Raw genomic sequence first — 19,478 nt, 5'->3', positions numbered from 1 at the left:
TAAGAGGGATTCTGCAGCCTAGCCACAATAGGATTCAGCTCTAAGAGTTTATGGTGGAGTATTTTCTTGTAAAGGGGATATCCAGGTCTTGTCCATGGGGTCCCCCTTGAGTTACTTCATCCGGTGTGAAAGTATTTTGACCTACAAGATCTACCAAAAGGTCACTAAATTTTACATGCCTGGGTATTTTGTATCAAAGTTCATCAGGGTGTACCAGTTGAAAAGATACCTTGCGAATGAAGGGCACTCTGCACCTTTCCACACCTTTGTTAGAACATTTTCCTGTCCTTCTGGAAAGCAGAACATTTTCTTGCCCTTATTGAAAGTTAAAGGTGTGTAGGGTAGGTCCTTAAACTGCCTGAAAAGCCTCTTGTCTGGCACAGGAGGAGGTGCTGGAAGCAGCAGGTTCTGCCTCACATGTTTTAGGACTTCTCTGTGGTCTTCCTGTGATGTGATGGATTGCCATCTATAACAGTGTGAAAGCCCTGTTTTTGTATTTTTATTAACATACAATTATGCAGGTAATTGTGCTTCTGAAAGGGAGGTCTGGTAATTTTACCCCCTTTAATAAATGCTCCATGCCAAAATTATAGTAAAAGCATGTGCCTTTGCTGAGACAGCCTACAGCGCCCTCAGCCCAAGCACACTGGTGGCATAGGGCAGGTTGGATGGTCACATGTGCATTCTCGACTGCTGCTGGAACACAACGATCTTGCAGGCAGAGGTGGCTTTTTGATCTTCTGCACCTATAATCCAAATCGGAATAATTATATGCCTCAGTCAATCTGGTGGCACACAAACCTGTAAATGTAAGCCGGGCCTGGACTGGCATAGTCACTGCTAAGGGTATACAATTATACGGCCACAGCAATTTGATATTACACTAGCGTCACCTCTGTGAGCAGGGCCCAGATATGATAGGAGTGATTGTACATTGGTGCCTGGTCTGCTCCGACAGCTACTATGTGGAGCAATAGCCAGGATGCTGCCTCTGATTCTCTAGTAGGAAGGTTAACACTTTCCCCAGTGCGTTGGAACCTCTCCTAGCAGGTCTCCTGGGAACCGGTGCTTCAGAGGGGTATCACACCAAAATACTGAACAAGAAAATCCCAAACACAAAAATGTACATTTTCAAAGTGCGCATATCCACGCAATTGTATGTGGGGGAAAGAGAGTTCGAGTAATATAAAATATATGGGGATTATGGGAGGGGCTGTGCGGGGTCTCCTCCAAATATAATTGCGGTGACATGTTGTGTGAGGACATAATAAATAGTAATTTTCGTGTTCGGGATTTCTTTTTCATAGTAACCACAAAGATCCCTTCAGAGGAAGTACTTGCACAACAAAACCCCTCTCACACCAGGGTGCTGATAACTTGAGTCTCGTTGAAGTCAGCAGGCATTGGAAAGGGCAGAGTTAGAGTACCCAGAGAGGATAGGTGGACGGAGGGAAGGGCCCTACCATTTTGGTTTCTATTAGGGCTGTCTTCCTTTTCTTGTCCCCTGCAGTTCCGGCAGGAAAGTTTCACACTATGGTGTGATGTCATAAGGCAAATGGCACTTATTACAACCACCTGGATTGAAACCCTTACAGGAGGCTTACTTTGGCCCAATCCACTGTGACATTATGCTTTTACAACGAGAGGGGCGCCTCTTCATGTTTTGATTCATTTTAGGACCACCAAGAGAAGGAGGAGGATACACTTGTGGACCTCTGTTGGGCGCAGTCCATTCAAAAGACCTCTGTTATAGAGGTGAAGACAGAAGGCATCCAAGGCAGAGACCAGCTGTGCTGCATAAACATCCCTAGGGAACAGTGGGGGTGACTGCTGTTGGACCAAGGCCTTTCCATACTGGCTGCACTGGATCAAGACTACTGTTCACTGGAGATGAAGGATCCCCTGTAGTTGCAATCCACGCTTCCTGGAGTGGGTGTGCATAAGGACTCACCTTGTCCTGGACCCCCTGGATTGTTATTCCCAGCAGCCACTGAACCAAAGAGGTAGCCGCTGGCTCTTCCTGAAATTGTCAACCTCATTGATGCTGGTTTGGACACTTGCGACAACGTCCAAGCTGCTGCTCAGGAACTGCTGGAGTTCTCTTTAACCACAATGCTCAACCGCCTCTGCATCTCTGTGTTTCACTTGATGTCAATGAAAAGGCTCCACCGTCTCTGCATCTGAAACCCACTGCATCTTCCAGTGTCCCCACTCTACACCATCACTTGGTCACCAGATTCTTCCATGCTTGGACTGCCCCAGGGCTCTGCAACCTCTGGCTCTCCGGTTGTTTTGGACTACAACTCCCATAATCCATTACAATAGATTATGCTGGTTAGGGACGATTAGCGTTGTAGGTCAAAACATTTGAAGCGCTAAAGGTTGCAGACCTTTGGACTACAGAAATGTGATCTTTTTGGGCTCTGCCCAATACCTGCTAAAAACACTCCAGAGTCTTCAAAACGCAACAGCACGTTTGCTGACAAAGACCACGCTCCAAGAGCATGTAACGCCTGCTTTTAAATTGTTACACTGCCTCACAGTTGAGCAGTGGGCACATTTTAAGATACGGCAGGTTGCCCATTAGGCCTTTTATGGCACCGGATCACCATTTCTCTCATCTAGACTACAAGGCTATCATCAACCCAGACGTTTACCAAGATCATTTTCTGAAAACCTGATGATAGTCCTCAGGATCCATGAGACCTACTCAGGTGGGGCACACGTTCGTATTTGCCTGCGCCCTTATAGAATAAACTACATCATCACCTTAAAATCACTCAGAACCAAACGTAATTCAGAAAACAACTGAAGACCTGTCTCTTCTGCCCTATCACGCCAACACAAAGGCACTCCCTCATAACGAGAGAGGCCATTCCGCAGCCAAACACTGCGTCCAATCGTCGATTCAGACACAGGCAACTACTGTTTCTTTAAAAAACCCAAGCCACCAGCAGACTCACAGCATTTATCTCAGTCTTGTTTTCATTTTTAATTCCCATAAATAAAAACAAGTTCAACAGTGCCTACTTTCTATTTACCCTTTCTCATTGAATATTTTAACGTGTCTTCATGGTTAATTTCAAAGATAGTTCTCTTGTCATCATTTGTTTGGGGAATCCGGCTCAGGTCTGTAGATATTTGTGTGTTTTTGCTTAACAATGAAGACCTCGGGAGGGGGCATCTAAGCGCACATACACAGGAGAATCATAGAAGAATTACAATTCTAAACATAGGAGGAAAAAGTATAATGAATGCATGCACGTCCTGATTGAAATTGGTGGAAACAAGCAAATAAAATGCATTTAGTAGGCCTGGGATAGTAGCGACTGAGGCAGAATGGTGCTCAGATTTCTCATGGGTAATCTTCATTACTCCTAGTCCTACTCTTTGTCGTCCCGGTGCTGATGAGAAAGGGGGTGTACCCTATGGATGAGTCTGTGGTCCCCATAAACTGTCGAAATGCACTTGTTTATGTTTCCCTATAGGAATCAGGCAAAGCCAGCTTCACAGGGTGGCAAGCTATTGCTTCATGAACCCCTTTGTGAACGGCGTGCCGCTTTTCAGAGAAAACGTACCTGGATGCGCTCAGGAACTCCTGTGCTGTCCATTCGACTGGCCACATTCACTGTGTTGCCCCAGATGTCGTACTGAGGCTTGCGCGCTCCTATCACTCCAGCTACAACAGGGCCAATGTTGAGGCCTAGCCAAAAAAAAGAAAAGGCAAAAAAATCAAATCAGTTCAAAGCGAATCATTCTGCAGTCTTTCGGAACATTTTTTTAAACTCAATGCATGTTTTAATACGGTTTATTCACTACGACTCTCTGTAACAGCTAAACCAACTCTGTAGTGAATAACAACCAGTGCCATTTTGTATGTGCCTCTTAATTCCGGTTAGCCTGTTTGTAAGTGCCCCCACAGTTTGCAGATTAAGGAAGTGAGGTAGCAAAACAAAAAAGGTGATGGCTGGAAGGTTTAGAATTAATCTTAACCTCTGGCATTGCTCTGGGCAACCCTCCAGATCATCGTTCTTCACCTGCCAAGCCATTACAAAAGGGAAAAGACCATATGCAACTCAGGCTTGGTCCCACCCCAAAAGGGGCAACCCAGCCCAAACTACTTAGTCACATCCCTTCCTCACAAGACCACAAGCATCCCGAGACATGTTTCGGTGTACCTCTTTGCAGTATTTCGGAACATTTTTGAAACTCAATGCATGTTATAATACTGTTTATTCACTACAACTCTCTAACAGCCAAACACAGTGAATGACAATTAAAAGTCTATTTTTTCCTATGCCGCTTAATTCAGATGCCGCTTAATTCAGGTTACCCTGCTTGTAAGTGCTCCCACAATTTGCAGATTTAAGTGGATTTTACCCAAGAACACACAACGTGGTCAAGTGGTGAAGCTGGGATTAGTACTCTGGAATCCTGCCCAGAGCCAGCAACTTCATCTAAGGACAAGATACTTCATTGCCCCCTTCTTTAATTGAGCTGAAATATTTTCTATAACGAAGGTAACACGACTTTGATTTTTAATAAATGTCGGATCTGATTTCAATGTATTAATTTCTTTTTACGCTGGGGGAGGAGGGTGTGGAATGAATGCATCCTGGGATCTGTGCCTCAAATGCTTGGCACCTTGCCAATTGGCGAATCCCTATTATGGTTAAACTTATACATGCATCCTGGGATCTGTGCCTCAAATGCTTGACACCTTGCCAATTGGCGAATCCCTATTATGGTTAAACTTCTACATGCATCCTGGGATCTGTGCCTCAAATGCTTGGCACCTTGCCAATTGGTGATTCCCTATTATGGTTAAACTTCTAGGCTTACAAAGATACGGAGCACCTTTGTGTCATGTGATGTGCTTTCGGAACATGGGGTGGACTGGGAGCCAAAAGAAGCCGTGGAAATGTTTTTCAAAGTGGCCCCATAATACACCGTGTTAGACCGTCCCCCCTTTTCTCCCCCACCCCATCAAGTAGGGTTTGGAGTGAGTTCTGCAACACGAACATTTGAAAAAACGGGTCTAAATGGGTAATTTTAACATACATGTGTCCCAATATAGGGACTATAAAAATAATTGAACATAAAAAACGGACATATAACATTTGTTTAGAGTGAGGAACAACATACTGGAAGCTTTTATGCAAATTCTATACTTCAAAGGAATATGGGGGATAAGGAGGGATAGAAAAAAAGGGGCGGGGTACATAGGAGGGTAAGAGGAACACAAAACCAGAGCACCCACACAAAAGAGGCCCGTGGTGTAGAGGCCAATAGGGACCCCTCCAGAGTTCTCAATAGCCAGGGCCGGCGAGGGCGTACTTGTGACCCATGGATACTGGTTGTGGATGATGGTGGGAAGGAGTGTGACATGAATGTGTCTTGTGCACCCCCTAGAGGATTTCTATTGTACTCATCAAATGAGTTAGGAAGATATCCACAAATCATCCATTGAAGAACGGTCTACGACATATATAAGATGAGCCTTTGAAAAACTATGTTCAGGAACTTAAATGTCAACAACTCTCTAAATGTCGCCCTGTATGAATGCATATTCATTAATATAGACTTTGGAGTAGAAAAGGAAGGATAAGCGAAAGCAATCAGTGATCATAGTTGCAAGAGGAAAGCAGTATGAACTTGGCTAGGAATTCTCTGCGCAACAAAAAAGAACCACACACTTCCTCCTACTGCTGCGTTTTGGGCTGACTAACAATGATCAGGACCATGTGCACACCCTGAAGTCATAACAGATATCAACTTCTCATACAACAAGCCAGAGTTTTTTGATAACAGAGCATCATATTTTATTATTGACTCATATGTCACCAACAGTTTTTTCACATTACACATTATCTCATATAAACACAATTTGGTCTGGGTTTAGACAAAAAGCAGTACTGTCAGATACAATACAACAATCTAAGTGCAAGAAAATGACTTCAGGGTGTGCACATGGTCCTGATCATTGTTAGTCAGCCCAAAACGCAGCAGTAGGAGGAAGTGTGTGGTTCTTTTTTATTGCTCAAGGAACCAGTACCCTAATATACCACAAACCCCTCGAAAAACAAAAATATAGGGTAATACCTGTTGTATAGACATAAGAATTCTCTGCGCCATAATTGATTGCAACACATATTATAGCAAAATAATACAAATGCATTGCAACATTGCACTAAGAGTTCTTTTGGTGTATATTTACATGGGGGTCGGGGGAGGGGATTCTGGAGTGGACTGGCCTATAGAGAACTCTGCATATTTCCCAGAGGGGCTCTATACCCTGGGCCTCTTCTGTGTGGGTACCCTGATCGTCTACTGCTTTTATCCTCTCTCCCAAGCACCCCTCTTCTTCCATCTCTCCTCATTCCCTACATCCTTTCAAAGCAAAGAATTTGTAATGGAGCATCCCGTATGCTATTCCTCTCTTAACTAAAGTTAGTTGCCTGCGCTTTTATTGTTTAACTACTTTTTAATGGCTATATAATGGCAAATGTGCCTTAAAATCCTAATTTGTATTAATTTTGGCAAATATTCTTATGGAGATATGCCTAAACCCTACATCAATGGTGTTGGGCTTGCTTGTACGGTGTAACATGGGTCTGCTTTTAAAAACCTTTCCAGAGGCCCTTTTGGTTGCCAGACCACCCACCCCTGTGTGGCTGAGGGGTTATGGAGCAGAGGCTAGTGCAGGCACTTTTATGGTTGAGCAGGATGATCCACTTGCTTTATAGCACGTGACCGGGGCGTGCAGTCCATTTTTCAGCACTACCTTTTTTGTGCACAGGAAGATGCAGGATTAGAACTGCTCAATTCTGGTGATGTCGGATTAGAAACTGGCTCTTCAATTGCACAATTTAGCAGTAGGCCATATCTGATTCCTGCCAGGTAGCCCATTATTTACTCAACAGAGTATTATATCACTTCCCTAATTATAGTTCTTTACTTTTATTGGTGTTATTTTTATAGCGTAGACCTGGTACCAGGAAGTAGCAGAGAGTTTTGCAGATGGATTCAGGGACGAGCAGTGCTTTGTTTGTAAGTAAAATAAGTGCCAGGAACCAAATGTTTTCTAGCACGCCCGTTACACATTGGGACGGGCAACTCCCCGCCCACTGTTGACACCAACCACAGCTGCTCCATGCTGTGTCAACAGATTTGTGGTTAAAGCTGCAGCCCCCACCGGTTCATTGAAGGTGATGATTCACTGTACGATTTACAGATATCATTCGACATAATATATTAGTTGTGTCTTGAAATTAACTAAATGTTTAAATGTTTCTTTAAAACACATCATCATTAACATTTTGCTCTGATCCTATAAGTGGCAAGTGGAACATGCTAACCATCTATTCACAGAAAACAAGAGCAAGCAGGCGTTCCTCCTATGGTAAATTGATGGACAAATGCTGGCCGAATCATTACTTAACTGATGAACTTTGCTATCAAACACTGCAGCAAGATTGTTTTATACAGGTTGTCACTCATGACAGGAACTCCTCTTCGATAGTGGGCTTTTCGCTGACCTTGCCCCTGTGTTGGGGCTGCTGGCTGGTGACTCTCCTGTTGTTGTCAACTCACCCTGATGGTTATTACAGTAGGGAATTTGCAGCAATGTCATGCCTGGCTGAGTGGAGCAGTGTGAAGATGTCACCAGCATCAGTGCCCATTATTGTCACCGTCCAACTCATTGTTATTCATGGCAATGGATAAATAGCGCTGCCAGCCTGGGTCAACAGGTTCATGAATAACAATGAGCTAGCCCATGCGTTGACCCTGGCCAGTGCACACTACAGGGCTCAAAATTAAGGTTCCAAGGGCAGGAGCTATAAGCAGCTCCTGGGTGTCAGACATCACCCAGTAAGCAGGAGCTAAGGTTAGGTAACCAGGAAAGGGTGCACAGTGCACCACACATCTAACTTTCACATGAGATGCACAGTAGCCTTTGGGCTACTATGTATGATCCTCTATGTTTAAATTTGTCCTGGATGTGTCCCAGTTCTTCTTTATTAACATTTTCAAACACTCAAAGTTAATGTCACATATGCATGGTTGTAAGGCACCACTTGGAGTGGGGGGCCAAAAGTTGTTCCTTGTAGCTGTAGCTTTCAAGCTAAACAGGCTCTCCGAGGATAGAGGTAGGAGCTAAATAGCTCCCAGCAATTTCGAACCTTTCACTTATGGTATTATATTACTATGACTGACAGTTAAAATAATAAAGTTGACAAAACACCACAACATAATCAAGCTGGAATCAGCAATAAGTGCCGGGGTCAGTGGTAAGTGCCAGGGCTGCACCCTGGCAAGCCCCACCCACAAATTGAGCACTGGGGATGTGCGCTCAGGGGTTGCACAGTTTGTATAGTTTGAATAGGTTTTGCCACAGGCGTTCTGAGAAATCCACAGACAAAGATATTAGATTTAAGATGTTTTATTAATGTTTTAAAGAGTTGGTCTGGGAAATTGGTATGGTTGAAACTGAGGGTTCCCTGTGGCTCTATCAGCCTCCCTGTGGGCTCCCTCCACCCTTGCCCAGGTGTCTTTATTTCCCAGAATCTTCGGATGTACTCTAAAGCAAGGTAACCCCTACTTTCTAAGTCTTTGTAATATTGAATGGGAAACCTAAATGCCATGACCTTTTTTTAACTATTGCCCTCCCAGACTTTTGGAATACCTTTGGTCTTTTGGACCGCCCGATTTCACCAGGGGCTTTCTTCCAGTCTCTCACCTCCCACTCGCTCAGTCTGTCTCTGTCTCTGACTCTCTATCGCCACTCTCCTACCTTTGTGATCCTTGTCTTCCTCTCTACCTGTACCTCTTTCCTTCTGCTCTCAATTGTCCCCCTTCTGCCTCTCATTCTATCTGCTCCTCTACCTCTACCCCCACTTATGCCACCCTTGCACTACCTGCACCTCTCTCCTCTCCTTTTACTCCCTCTCTACCCAACCCCATTCCCTCTAACCTTTCTCCCTCAATAACCCATCTACTCCTCTGACCCCTGAACTTACACACTTTCTCCACTTGTCTCTCCCAACTACCTCCTTCTTCTCTCTGCCCTCCCCACTCCTACTCCTGCGACCACCTTTCACTATCTCCCACCTCTCTTGTTACACAACATCTGTCACTAACTCTCACCTGGTCTCCGAGCCCCTATACACTTCTCCCCACCCGCACCTTTCTTTCACCATACTCAACTCAATTGTTAACACACTCTACTACACACAATACCTTCTCTGCATACTCTGAGAACACTGCCTCAGGCTCCTCAACACTTCACTGCACCGTCCACTCTCCACCTGGTCTGTTGATTCACCACTGCTCTACCTGACCTCACCTGAACACCTTTCAATCTCCTCTGTGCTGGCTGAGCTTTTATAGCCCATATTTCCCTGTTCCAACACTTCTCCCGGCTCCTACTGCCCTCCCACCCCCACCAACCCTCAGTCCCCAGTCACATGTTCCCCTTGGCCAATCTCTGTCTAAGATATCCCTGGAAGGCTTCAAAAAGATTTTTTAGCCCTGCCCGCTTTTCCATCTCCATTTGCAGAGTAGCAACCAGGTGCTCATGCGCCTTGTTTTCCTTGATACTTTCAGAGGCTGGTGAGTTTTGTTTCCATTTTCCGGTGACCCACTGTTTGCCTATGGTTCTTCCGGCAATGGTAGGTCAGTTTTGAGTGTAATTTCTGTTTGGCAAAAAAATCCCAGTCCAATCCATTTTTGTTCTCAATTCCATTCCACTGTTCTGGCATGGGTTTACTTGGTTGTGCCCAGCTTCATTCTGGGAGTTGCTGTCCTGAAAAAGATCAAAAAGAACTCTAGCCAGAAAAGAGGCCGACAGCCATCAAGGAAGGGACAGTGGTACCAGCAAACATATACAAAGCATACTCGGGGATGGCAAGTACTGCCCCCTCCCAAACCCGCAATCATCAACTCCCTCACACCGTCTCTGGGGCAGGATCAGCTCTGGAATACACCCTGGTAGGTTGCCCATCCCAGGTCAGGAAATGCCCCGTTTCCCCCGCCCCCGACACCCTGACCCTATCCCAGTATTTACAGCACAGGATCATTATTTCTGGTATTTTGGCATTTATGTCTTTATAGAGGATACAAAGCAACTTGAACTTGATGCAGGCAGGATGGGGGAGGCAGTGTATATCTTTTAGTTGGGGGAGGGGTTTATGATTTTGCACTTGTGTGGTCCAGCATTAAATCATGCTGCAGCATGAGGGAAGGTCATCAGTGGGCCAACACAGTTGGCAAGTCCGCTGAGCAGAGCATTGCATGCCTCAATGTGGAAAAGGTTAGTTCTTGTGCAGTGGACTCAAAGTTGTTGGGTTGGAAGAACAGGTATACCCTGTGGTGGAGTTGATACCAGGTTGTCTGGGTTGTTTGGAAAAGTGGGATCTAGACATCTCAAAGCCCTGACACTGGAGGAGAGGGTAGAGGCAAAACAATCAACATGCATAGTCGTAAACGCACAACTGGTGGATAGAGCGTGTCACCATTAATTGGGACAGCCTCGGTCTTGGTCGGATTTAGTTTAAGGTACACTGCAGACATGAAGGCTTGAATAATGTCCAGACATGGTCGGGGGTTGTGTAAAGCCCTAAAGGTCAACACTTTGAGCTCAGGTTTTGTGGCATAATTGTACTGGTGTGGGGTGAAAGTTACTAATGCGGGCAGAGGTTCCATGTGTAAGCTGAAAAGTTCAAAATGACTGGTGACAGATGATACTTTGTGTTCCCCTGCAGTTAACAGGGACATTCCGACTGGAGAAATATTCCTCTCAGTTTCAGAGGAAAGAGGTGAACCAACTGAGCAATGTTTGTGTGATGACAATGTGCAGAGACTGTTAAGCAAGCCTTATTGATTGACATGGACAGTGCTGGTGAACGTTGTAGGACAACCAGCAGGCAAAGGTCCCCCCTGCCAGTGATCACTAGCAACCAGTATTGATTCAATTCCTGCGCCGCAGAAGGGCAAAAGCCGCATTAGGAGGCCTCTAGGAGACTGTTACCGGCATCCTCTTCCATTATTTTCTCCCCAAAATCACTTTTAATATTAGTACAGAAAGCGCCACCCTATTTGCCACCCGGGCAGATTCCAACGATTATTTCACCAGAGACGTACTCAGATAAGCAGCTTCAGTGCACGCTGGTGGGTATTGTAAGAATCTCACATATGTGGGATGTACTTCAGGCTGGCAATCTGGCCTATTTCTCCAGCTCCAAGTCCCTACCAGGTTCTCCCAGCTACCTACAGGCAATTCAGTATGCAGTGTGCACTATATTTTGAAAAAGGTGAGTGTCACAGCAAACTCGACACTATGCAGCTGATGCCTTGTGAGAGTGCGCGCATGTTTCCTCCTAAAGGCTGTCCCTAACTACCCACACTGAGTGCCTTGGAAATATAGGCTGGGAGGACCGCTCTAGGGATCACCTTGGGAACACGACCATGCCTTTGATTCTCCATCGAGGAGCCCGACAGGGCATGCTATATAAATCTCCAATAATAAGATATGTGTATTTCGCTAAGAAAGTCTATTCTCCAAACTAAGACACACTTCCACTTACGAGCATAAGATTTGATACGGTTTGTTAATAGCTATGAAGTTGACTATGGTGGTGCCATCCGTATAGAACAAAACAAATCATTTTCAATGTAGGGGGTAAGGGTCTGTTGGCACTAGATGATTACTGCCAAACTAAATTGAATCACATCTCTCTTCAAAAAGCTTCCTCGCTACTCTGCTACACACGCCCCAGCGCACTTTTCTCTGACTCCTAGCTGCCAGACCTTCTCAGTCCTTAGGGTCTTTTGATAGGTGACTGGGATTCCCAGCAAACATGATCATTGGGTGAACATTTCTAGGTGGGGCCTGTGCAAGCTCTGCAATTGGCTGTACTTTGCTTCAACTCTGAACACCTTACCTATTTTTCCATCTCTCAGGGTCTGTCAATGTGGCCCTGCAACCGACGGTTTCAGAGTGCGAGGCTGTCATCGTGCTTTCCCCTTCGCTGACTAGTTCTGCATCTGTGTGCGCTGCTCTGCTGTTCCTTGCTGTCCTTCCAGAGCAAGCATCCGTGTAGTAATGCAAAGGAGGATTCATGGTGGTCTAGACACAGACCAGCTCTGAGCCTCTTTTTAGAAAGGTCCAAGTAGCTTTATTATACTGTATGGGTTCCAGTCGACTATATACATAGACAGAACACCCATTCTCATGCACACCAGCTAATGCCCCCAACTGACACTCAGAACACGCACACACCAAGCACATATCAACATTCTCCTGAGCGGTCAGTCACACACCTGCATCAACAATCTATCAGCATTTATAGATGGCCGGCAGGGAAAGACAGCATTTAGCAAGTCACTACTTCTCCTATCCTTACAAATGCCACACAACCATATCAACTTCACTCCCATACAAACATTCAATTCGGTCACCGTAGCTACATACACACCAGCCAGTGGGTGTACACAGATTACCATACACAAGGGAAATCTAACACTGAATGCAAACACTCCAAGTCATGCAGTGACGACGGACAGGGAACAGGTGATCCAACAACTGGACTGAAAGGCACCTTTTGGAGAGCAAATGGATGTCCAAACTACACTAACGACCCCCCGAATGGTGCAGCACAGCCTCCAGCGCAAAACAAGGCATGTCGACGTAGGACAGCCTTCCACTATCCACAATGGAAAAACAAAACTAGTGCAACAACCCCCACCAGTAGATAACACCTGTACAACTGGCCGAGTACAACTACTCAACTGCTCACGAAACATTCAAACCAAGTAGACTGCGCCCAAAGCTATACTAGTCACTTGTTGACCCACACAATTAGGAAACGTAATATAACCATCCTCTCAGACTAGTAATCGTGCACACACAAAAACATCTGTGCCGCAAGACACCTCATGCCACCAGGTCGATCCATGCGCATCACCAGACACGCAACTCCATATAACGCCGCAGCTCGCCGGCTCACCGATCCCACACAGAGGTTTCACTTTCAGAACGAACTACGGCCCTGGTACGCTTTCTCTTTGGTATCCACATCATATACGAGTGTAGGTAATAGATCATCATGTGCCTTAAACAAATATCGCACTGTCACAGCCACAGAGCGCCTAACATAGCACCTTTGCTAGTTCTGTCTTTTTCATTATTGAACACCCGTTCACTCTTCAAACATGGCATAGAAATCGCTGACCATGTTGATCAATACAGTCCTGACATTTTCAGAATAACGGAAACCTGGCTCAACTCAAACCTACCAAGTCAGGCCACGCTTTCTATCCCAGACGACTACACCCTCTACAGAGCAGGTTGCACACTAGGCAAGGAAGGAGGTGTTACGCTTACGTGCAAATCTAGTCTCAACTGCCACGCCTTGCCTCAAACTTTGCCTGACGGATGTAAATCCTTATGGGTTAAGATGAAAACTACCCCACAAACATCTTTAAATGTGCTGACTATCTATCGCCCCCTCTACCCCCCAAGGATATGCATCTGTTTGAAGAACAACTGCTCGACTTAATTGCACACATTCCCAAGTCAAAAAGCCCCCTCATTATTATGGGTGACTTACATTTCTGGGCAAACAACCAGCTTGATAAAGCAGGCACTAGCCTACTAGATTCCATCACCTCCACAGGCCTAAAACAATGGGTCAATACACCCACACAAAAAAAGTAGTCACATCCGTGACTGGCTTATTACGCAAAATGCTGATATCTCTCAACTATCAGTGATCCCATGTATCTGGTTGGATAGTGCTCTAATTCAGGCAAGAGTCACCCTGCCCAATCCTCCCCTCAAACTCAACTCCTATCCGCGCATTCGACAACTGGTGAGGAACTTAAAAAAACACTACTGCAACTAACACCACCTCACTTGTGCCATCAGTTATTAATGAACATGCTCCCCTAAAAATGAAAGAGACCAAATCTGAAGCCATGAAAAACACTTGGTTTTCAGACGAAATCATCACTGCTAGACAAGCCAAAAGGGCCTTGGAAAGATCCTGGCGGAAAAACCCCAACACTGACACCCTACCTGCCTATAAAAAATCCATACAGGAGTTTAAAGCACTCATCACCTCTGCCAAGACTACCCACTACAATAAAAGAATCATAAATGCCCAGTCCAATGTTGGTGAACTTTTTAAAATCCTGGCGGAATTTCAAGACCGTCCTGTTCCTTCAAACAACCTTATTAAGGACTCTGGATGGTCTCAAGAGATCCACAATGGGTTTCTGTCAAAAATGTCTGCTCACAAGGAAAATATCAAAAACTCCCTTAAAAACATGGACCCTCAGTTCTCATCCACACTGCTAAGTCACCCACTAATGATGCTGGAAGAATCCCGCAATTTTTTCCATTACACAGAGAAACAAGTTCTCTAAGTGATTCAAGAACTCAAAGCCACGATTGTCCCACCAACATCTTCAAAGATTCATCAGATCTTCTCGTTCCTTGGCTCACCAAGATGATCAGCCTGTCATTTGATGAGGGCACGGTTAAAGAGGTCCTGAAATCAGCATGGATAACTCCATTGCTGAAAAAAGAAAATCTAGATCCTACTAACAAAGACAATTACCGACCTATCACAAATGTTCCCTTCATTTTGAAGATCCTCGACAAACTAGAATATAGTCAACTTCAAAATCATGTTGAAACGCATAATATCTTAGACAATCGCCAATCTGGTTATAGAGCTTGTCATGGCATGGAAACTGCCATGCTCAACCTTAGATCCACCCTAGCAGGCATTGTGGATAAAAATCAAGCTGCTTTGCTGATGCTATTAGACCTCTCTGCAGCCTTCGAGCTTGTTGATCACATCTTGCTGGTGACAAGGCTCGGAGAGGTTGCAAACTGCTCCACACTTGCATCTAAATGGATAACATCCTTTCTGGGACAATGCATGGTAAGGGTATGCATCGGCAACAATCACTCCACTCCCATATCTCAAACCTGCGGCATTCCGCAGGGATCTTGTCTGTCACTGCTCCTTTTTAACTTGTATATTTGACCACTATTAGATCTCCTGAACAGCCTGGGTGTCCAATACATGAACTACGCCGACGACATCCAGGTTGTCATTCAGCTCAGCGACCAATATACGAATGATGCGGAAACCCTTAATAACATCTACAGAGCCATCCAGAATTGGATGGGCTGTAACTTCTTAGCTCTTAACAACAACAAGACCAAGCTTATGATTGTTTCCACCAAAAATATTTGGAATAAGCTCACACCTGACTACTCCAACTTTCTTATAGCAGACAGTGTTATAACCGTCCTAAGAAAAGTAAAAACACTGGCCGTTATTCTGGATGACGAACTCTCCATGAAGCCTCACGTTTTCCAACATCCGGTCATGCTGTGGACTCATTAACAAACAAATACAATACATCCGACCGTTTATAACCACCGAAAACTGTGCTCTTTTGTCAACAGCATTAATAAATTCAAGGCTGGACTACTGTAACAGCCTGATGACCAGCACTACAGACACAAACATACAAGCCCTCCAAGTTACCTAGAACAATCTTCAAGCAATCACGCGGTTCTCACATCTCCTTTTTTAGGAAAAAATTACATTGGTTCCCTGTAAAACACAGAATCACACAAAAAGCACTCACATTAGCGCATAAATGTGTGTCGCAATCAAGCCCCACATATCTATCAGATCGTATTGAAGTCAAACCTAAGCACAGAAATCTTCGCTCCTCTAAAGCCACAATTCTTGTTCAGCCGAGATCCAAACTAATCAAGTTCAGAGGCTCTAGTTTTGACTTTCAGATCCCCCACGCTTTGGAATTCACTTCCGATGGCTATACGTCAAATCCAGAACTACTCTCTTTTCAAAAAGGCCGTAAAAACTATTCTTTTCAATCTTGACTGAAGAACTCTATGCCATAAAATCAACAAAAACAAAACACTGCGTATCTTCCCTCTTCTGACCTGCTGTGTTAGTATGTCCTGTCTCTGTTCTATGTGCGGCCTGAGGGCATGTGGCGCGTTACAAAAATTAAAATAAATAAATAAATAACGATACTCTCACACTTGTGATTATGTACATGCACAAACATTTGCAACACAAGACACTTCATGCCACCCATGTGCATCACAAGATGTTCATATACCACGCATCCACATGGACCTCATGCACCCGCCCACCAGATACTCTAACATTTGAGGGGCACCAACAGGTTTGTAGCACTCCCTGGAGTGGCACTTAAATTAAAATATCCAACCAAATAAATGTACCCAACAAGGATCCTGTATTGAGCTAAGTAATATCGCTGCCTTATGTCCAGACTAAAGAAAATATAACTTATAACTAAATGAACTAACATATACCCTAAGGCCTGTACTTGAAATGCCTATACAGTTTCCTTGGGGCCTCTCCGTGTTACCCCTACCCTTGAAGCTACCCATGTTGTCCCTAAACCTACTTGAAATGATAACACAATGGTGACAGATCTTAGTAGTGAGTTGGTTCCTTGAGGGCACAACGTTTAACACTCGCTCCCATGGGACAATAGCCTCTCGACATCTAAAAGCCAAAATGAAGGCAACTGATACCAACCCCAACGTAAACTTGATAGTAAAGACCTACTTCCTATCGAGACTGGAACAAGACTGCAAATATCCCAAACCTATGCAACAAATCTTGACTAAAAATACTGATATAGAATCGCTAACAATAAAACCCTGAACATGGGGCACCAATCATACACACTCTTGCTAACCTCACCTACCTATTCAACTCCGGCCTGTAGGTGATATAGTATTAATACACAAATTATGCAAATGAAACAAGTGTTGCTATAGCCAATGCCTGCACCGACCGGGTCTTGGTTGGCTCTGCAGCTACTGAAGTGGGGCAGCCTTACTTTTCCTTGCTTGCCAGGATGGTATCCCAAACCATGTCTGAGGAACAACTCGCTTCCAAGCCATGCAATTCAAGAACGCCTCAGGAAAACAGCATCTTCTATGGTGTAGGGTGGCCTCCGTGCAATCCCATTTATCATATGTCAGAACGGTACCTGGAGGAGAAGCAGGAGGCCCATGCTCCTGTAAAGGGAGCTGCAATCCGCTTCTTGTTTCCCCTCCAGTGGCGAGTGATTATTGTTGCAAAGGACATTCTGCCTTTCTTTTGTTTCCCCTTCAGTGGCGAGTGATTGACGCTGCCCATGGCTTGTTGGGAGGTAGGAGGAGACACCATCACAACAGGGGTGGGTTGACCGTTGGGGGCTATGTCAAAACTCCTCCGAAGATTTAGCATTATGGATTTGGAGCCAGGCAGTATGGTGCTCCTAGCCCTAGCAGGCGGCCTACTACCGGGATCTGGCACCTTTCTGGCAGGCAAACACACCACAGCGTTGAAGCAGACACATGGCTGCAGGAGGGGTTTCCTGGATGTGGGGTATTGGAATGTGTCAGCAGGGTCGCAAGACCAAACACAGGATTCGCAGCTATGCCTTTTTGCTTGGCTCCGAGCAATCTCTTGAGCAATTTCCCAGATGCGTAGAGGACTGGTTAATGGGGGACCTCATGGATGAACCTCTAGTTATGAGCAACTAGTTTCCTTTGCATCTGTGATAAAATATCTACAGGAGAAAAAGGATAATTAGTGGCTAAACTGCCTCCGCAGCCATCACACTACTACAAACAACCTATTATCCAATTCATAAAGGTGAAAAAGGGGCAGTCAAGAAATATCCTGCCTTCGCCTTTTGTGGTGACCTGACAGAAGGGCAGCTTATACCCTTAAGAGTTGTGTGAATGTGTTAACAGTAGCAACTCAACCAGCATCAGTACAAGAATCCAAAATAAAGAAGTGTCCACTCAAGGTTTTATAAAATATATATATATGGGATACATTACTCACCGTAATCGTATTTCTGATGCTTGTATCTGCTTAGATTCACATGCTGTGCATAGGCCGACATCTAGTGGAAGCTGCGGAGTATTACAGTTTGTTTTTCGAAACTCGAAAATGGGCGTCGACACAGGCGTGCCAGTAATACTATCCCTAGTGTGACGTCCACTGTACCCAAGATCCCTCACGCGTCTAGGATCCTCAGATTGTATTTTTTCTGACATGAGGAAGCATGAGGAGTAGCGTGAGTACAGATAATCCAAGCAGATAGACAGAAAGGTAAGACTACAAGCAATCATGCGCCTTCTCTCGGAGGGGAGGAAGGGTGGGTCGCATGTGAATCTAAGCAGATACAAGCATCAGAAATACGATTACGGTGAGTAATGTATCCCTTCTGAGGCTTGTGGAATCTGCTTAGATCACATGCTGTGCATAGATTAGCGAGCAGTACCAGAAGAAGGAGGTGGGATGTGAGAAGGGTCATGAGCAAACAGGTGTCTTAGAACCGCTTGTCCCACTTGTGTATCTGTCTTGGAATGAGTGTCAATGCAGTAATGCTGAGTAAAAGTGTGAATAGAGCTCCAAGTAGCTGCTTTGCAAATGGTGTCGAGGGGAACATTTGCAATGAAAGCCAGAGTGGCCCCAATGCCTCTAGTAGAGTGGGCCCTTGGCGTAAAAGGCAGAGTTTTTTCAGAAAGAGAGTAACACAGCTGTATACAGTTGATAATCCACTTCGAGATAGCGCCTTTAGAGACGCGATCTCCCTCTCTGCCTGTAGCTACGGAGACAAACAGTTGATCTGTTTTCCTTAGCGGTCTGGTTTTATTTACATAGTAGAGGACCACCCTACGCACATCTAGGGTGTGTAGTTTCACCTCAGCCGAGCTTTGCGGGTCCTGGAAGAAAGCCGGAAGCTCGATGGACTGGTTTACATGGAACTTTGATATAAATTTAGGTGAGAACCTAGGGTGTGTGCGTAAAACCAGTTTGTCCTTGTGGATAGTAAATAAAGGATCCTGCACTGACAGAGCCTGAATTTCACTGACCCTTCTTATAGAGGTAATGGCTACTAAGAAGGCCGTTTTATAAGTCAGGTGTTTGAGACTACTTTTATGCATGGGTTCGAACGGGGGGCCCATGAGCTTAGCTAGCACCACATTAAGGTCCCATCCTGGCGGTGGGTTTGAAATAGGAGGGTGAAGTCTCTTTACTCCTTCCATGAAGGCTTTAACTACTGGTACCTTCCACCACGACACCTTGTTATGGGATGTGGTGTAAGCCGAGAGGGCTGCCAGGTGTACTTTCAGAGAGTTAAAACCCAATCCTGCATCCAGCAGGTGGAGCATGTATGTCACGACGTTGGAAGGAGTGCAATCAACAGGGTTGATTTGTTTATTCTGGCACCAAATAACAAATCTTTTCCACTTGTCAAAGTAACAGTGCCTTGTGTTTGGTTTCCTGGATTCTTTTAGGATGTCCATACACCTCTGTGGTAGATTGAGATGTCCAAACTCTATGACTTCAGGAGCCATGCTGCCAGGTTCATTGAGTTGGGTTGCTGGT

General features: G+C 45.0%; 1 protein-coding gene across 1 annotated transcript in view; it reads right to left on the bottom strand.

The window, feature by feature from the left end:
• ADCY5 (adenylate cyclase 5) overlaps positions 1–19,478 on the bottom strand; it is a 1,747,191-nt gene that overhangs the window by 14,124 nt on the left and 1,713,589 nt on the right. Inside the window, exon 20 of the mRNA XM_069616675.1 lies at positions 3,579–3,703. Within this exon, the coding sequence (XP_069472776.1) occupies positions 3,579–3,703 (125 nt within the window). The remainder of the gene's footprint in view (positions 1–3,578; positions 3,704–19,478) is intronic.

This window comes from Ambystoma mexicanum, chromosome 9 (genome assembly GCF_040938575.1).
Source record: "Ambystoma mexicanum isolate Mex_15411 chromosome 9, UKY_AmexF1_1, whole genome shotgun sequence".
Classification (NCBI taxonomy): domain Eukaryota; kingdom Metazoa; phylum Chordata; class Amphibia; order Caudata; family Ambystomatidae; genus Ambystoma; species Ambystoma mexicanum.
Note: the sequence above shows the minus strand (reverse complement) of the source record. Positions and strands in the feature narration are given on the sequence as shown.